The sequence below is a fragment of the Atta colombica genome, unplaced genomic scaffold, assembly GCF_001594045.1.
Source record: "Atta colombica isolate Treedump-2 unplaced genomic scaffold, Acol1.0 scaffold51, whole genome shotgun sequence".
NCBI lineage: Eukaryota > Metazoa > Arthropoda > Insecta > Hymenoptera > Formicidae > Atta > Atta colombica.
Window position 1 is genome coordinate 1,254,136 of NW_017259541.1, and position 3,555 is coordinate 1,257,690.

General features: G+C 25.7%; 1 protein-coding gene across 1 annotated transcript in view; it reads right to left on the minus strand.

The window, feature by feature from the left end:
* Nucleotides 1–165: 165 nt before the first annotated feature.
* LOC108691717 (ras-related protein Rab6) overlaps nt 166–3,555 on the minus strand; it is a 4,785-nt gene continuing 1,395 nt past the window's right edge. The window contains exons 2-6 of the mRNA XM_018199583.1: nt 2,366–2,420; nt 1,737–1,896; nt 1,064–1,269; nt 847–913; nt 166–362 (exon numbers count right to left, since the gene is read on the minus strand). Coding sequence (XP_018055072.1) covers nt 295–362; nt 847–913; nt 1,064–1,269; nt 1,737–1,896; nt 2,366–2,420 — 556 coding nt within the window. The 3' untranslated portion in view covers nt 166–294. The remainder of the gene's footprint in view (nt 363–846; nt 914–1,063; nt 1,270–1,736; nt 1,897–2,365; nt 2,421–3,555) is intronic.

The following is a 3,555-nucleotide window of genomic DNA, read 5'->3' on the forward strand; positions in this document are numbered from 1 at the left end:
AAATTATATTTAAGTAAACAATAACATATTAATATATTACACATTAATATTAAATTGTAATATATAATATGTGATAATATATTAATACTTTACTAATTGCTTACTAAAAAAAAAAAAAAAAATCGAAAAACAATTTTCTTAGAAATCTCTTTGGAAAATCGGTTTATGTTTCTCGAAAAAGTCCCTAAACCGCTCCAGAATAATCTGAGACGATTTAAACCCTATTCAGAAATTACTAAGACTCTGTGATTCGATTCGATTCGATACCCTGCTACCGTACAGGCCGACGACGACTTAGCATGCACAACTGCTCTCCGAGGCTTTCAGTTCGATTGGCGTGTCCTTGAGCACTACCTCTTGCACTACGAATTAAAGAACTTATTAAGGAAAACACAAAAGTATAACAAAACAAATGTAACGACGTCCGGCGGATTGCCAAATAAATCCAATCCCGAAATCAAAAGCGAGAAATTAGATTAGGTGGATGATTCTTCAAAAAAATATGACAAATGAAATATGAAAATTTTAATTGTTAAAATCTATTCTTGAAAAAAAAATTAAATAAATAAAATGTGGAAGTTTCATGTTTGAAAGGAAATAGTAACAATAAATTAATTAGTAAATAAAAACGGAAAAAATAGCATAAAAATCGATTTTCACTATTTGAAGAAGTAATGGAAAAGAAAAATGATAACGAAGTAATCGATACTAATATACAAAGTTGAAAGATAATAATAATAGGTAAAGTGGGAATTATGTACACGTAAAACAAGAGAAGTTGCCGTGAACGTTCCTGAAAATATGCCATGCAAATTGCGTGCAATAAGTATCTTACGCAAAGGATACTGTCTTCGGGAGGCTTGTTTTCGGTGGAGTCCATACCCGGCAGAGCTGCCGCTACTCTTCTAAATAGCTAAAATAATTAATAATTAATAATAACAATAATTTTATTCCACACACACACACACACACACACACACATACACACACACGTGCGCGCGCGCGCGCACGGTTCGAGAAGGTTTCTCTATGTATCGAGCATATAAAAGGTTGACACAGTTACCTGTTTAACATTGTAGCCAGCCTTAGCACTAGTTTCGATGAACATTACATTTAATTCTTTTGCTTTTCGCTCGCCTTCTTCCGTCGAAACTTGCCTCTTATCACTCAAATCAGTTTTATTGCCCACTAGCATAATTATCACATCACTTCCTCTTTCAGTCCGCACATCGTCTATCCACTTGGATGTTTGGTGAAACGAGTTGGCGTCTGATAAATAATGGCAATTTTAATGTCATGGTTTATTTATTCAAGGTGTACCAATAATAACGTATGCCAGTGTAATTAAATTTATATTATTATTATCATAAACATTATTCATTAATATTAAATTTCGTTAATAGAATAATTTATTAAACTTTCGTTTAAAAAAAGAATCAATCAAAATTATCGATTTAATATGCTGTTCATAAATATTTAAAAAACGAAAAATTGATTTAAAAAATTAAAATTAACGAATCTAAAAAAAAATATATATATATATATATATTTATCTCCTAAGCAGATTTTAAAATTTTAAACTAAAAATTTATAAATAAATTTATGTAAAATATATCTTTTATATGAATAAACTTTAAAATTCTTTTATTTGAACAATATTTCAACATCAAATTTTTCAAAGTTTACTGGCATATAGTTTTTTAGGACACCGTATTCCTTATATACCGAGTGCTTACTGGTAATATCGTAAACAACGACCGCAACAGTAGAATCTCTGATGTAACTAGGTATCAAAGAACGGAACCGTTCTTGTCCCGCTGTATCCCACAGCTGTAATCTCACAGTTCTATCTTCAAGATACATAGTTTTGCTTAAGAAATCTATACCTATCGTAGCCTGTAACAGACATAATAATTGATCAAAGTATTAAAAATTATTCAATTAACCGTTGTCATATAATACCAAAAATGTAAATAAATCAAGTTTTAGAAATTGACTAAGAAAAAAAATTAAATATTTCTGGGAAAATAACATAAATAAGATAAAATAAAATGTGAGATATTTTTAAAAAGAGATTAATATAAATATAATATTAAAAAATAATTTTATTATATTATATACTTTCTTTACTTATTTACTTTATTATAAAAAAAATTTACTTTATTATAATATAATTAAACATAATATATAATTTATTAGTACAGTGCCTTATTATAATATGAATAATACAAATAATGCAAATAATATATAATAAATAGAGAAAAAGAAAGAAAGAAAAGCGAGTTATCGATGTCCTGTGTAAATTTCTTCGTCTCTCTCTTTCCATCTTTCTCGATTAGAAAAAGTCAATATCTTGGTTTCCTACTGCCTCTCCTGCTAGCATTAGGTCTTTTCCTTCTAACTGCACTTTTTTACACTCTCTACATTTATAATATAATTATATAATTATATGCTTAAAATTTTATATAAAATAATACAAAACAACAAGAGCAAAATTTTAAAAAGTGCAATTATAATAAATAAAAAAAATTAAATTAAGTGCAATTTTCTTGATTAGATCCAAGTAAAATAACGAATTTAAATAATTTTACGAGCCAAGAGGCAGATGGTAAACAAATTATATGAACATATAATCGATAAGTCGCCAAACAATGTATAAACATCAATAAAAAATTATTAGGTGCATTAATAAATACATAAAGTATTATCAATAAAAATAATCGAAAATAATATTTACAACACAATAGAACAAGAAATAGCAGAGTAAAAATAGAGCATACAATAGTATACATAATTTATTATAGTGAAAATTAATAGATTCAGGACAAACAAACTGACTACATTGCAAATTATACTCATGCAATAGAAATTATTTATTTGATAAATGATATTTATTGCGATTATGATAAAGAAAAATTGAAAGCAAAAAAAGAAATGCAAGATATTAAATAATCCCAAACTATAACTTGAAACAATTAGATTTATAAATAACTGTGTATTACAATAATATAAAGTATGTTTAAAATAACTACATTTCAGTTTCTTTTTTATCTGAAGAAATTGCATTATGGTTCCCTTAGATACTATTGCATCACAGTTTATAGTGATACAATAAACATTGTTCAATATAGATTTATCAGAATATATAGCCAATTTATAACTACTGTTCTAAATCATGCAAATAAATGCAATAGAATTTCATTAAGTATCAAAAAATTATCTAATTATTTATTTTTATATACAAGTACAAATCTATACAAGTACAAATTCTTAATAAAATTTTAAAAATTCGTCATTTCAGATAAAACTGAATAAAAATGTAAATTTTGTATTTATATAAATTTTTATTTGAATAGAAATACATATATTAATAAATATTTACATAAATTTAATATTTACATTAAATGACAAATATATTAATGCTTTGACCTATAAATTTACAAAACAAAATACACTATTAAAATTTTCCACAATGTGCATGCAAAAAAAATTGATGTGAATGATAAAAAGCACACAACAAAAATAATTTATTTACATTATAAATTAATTGTTAAG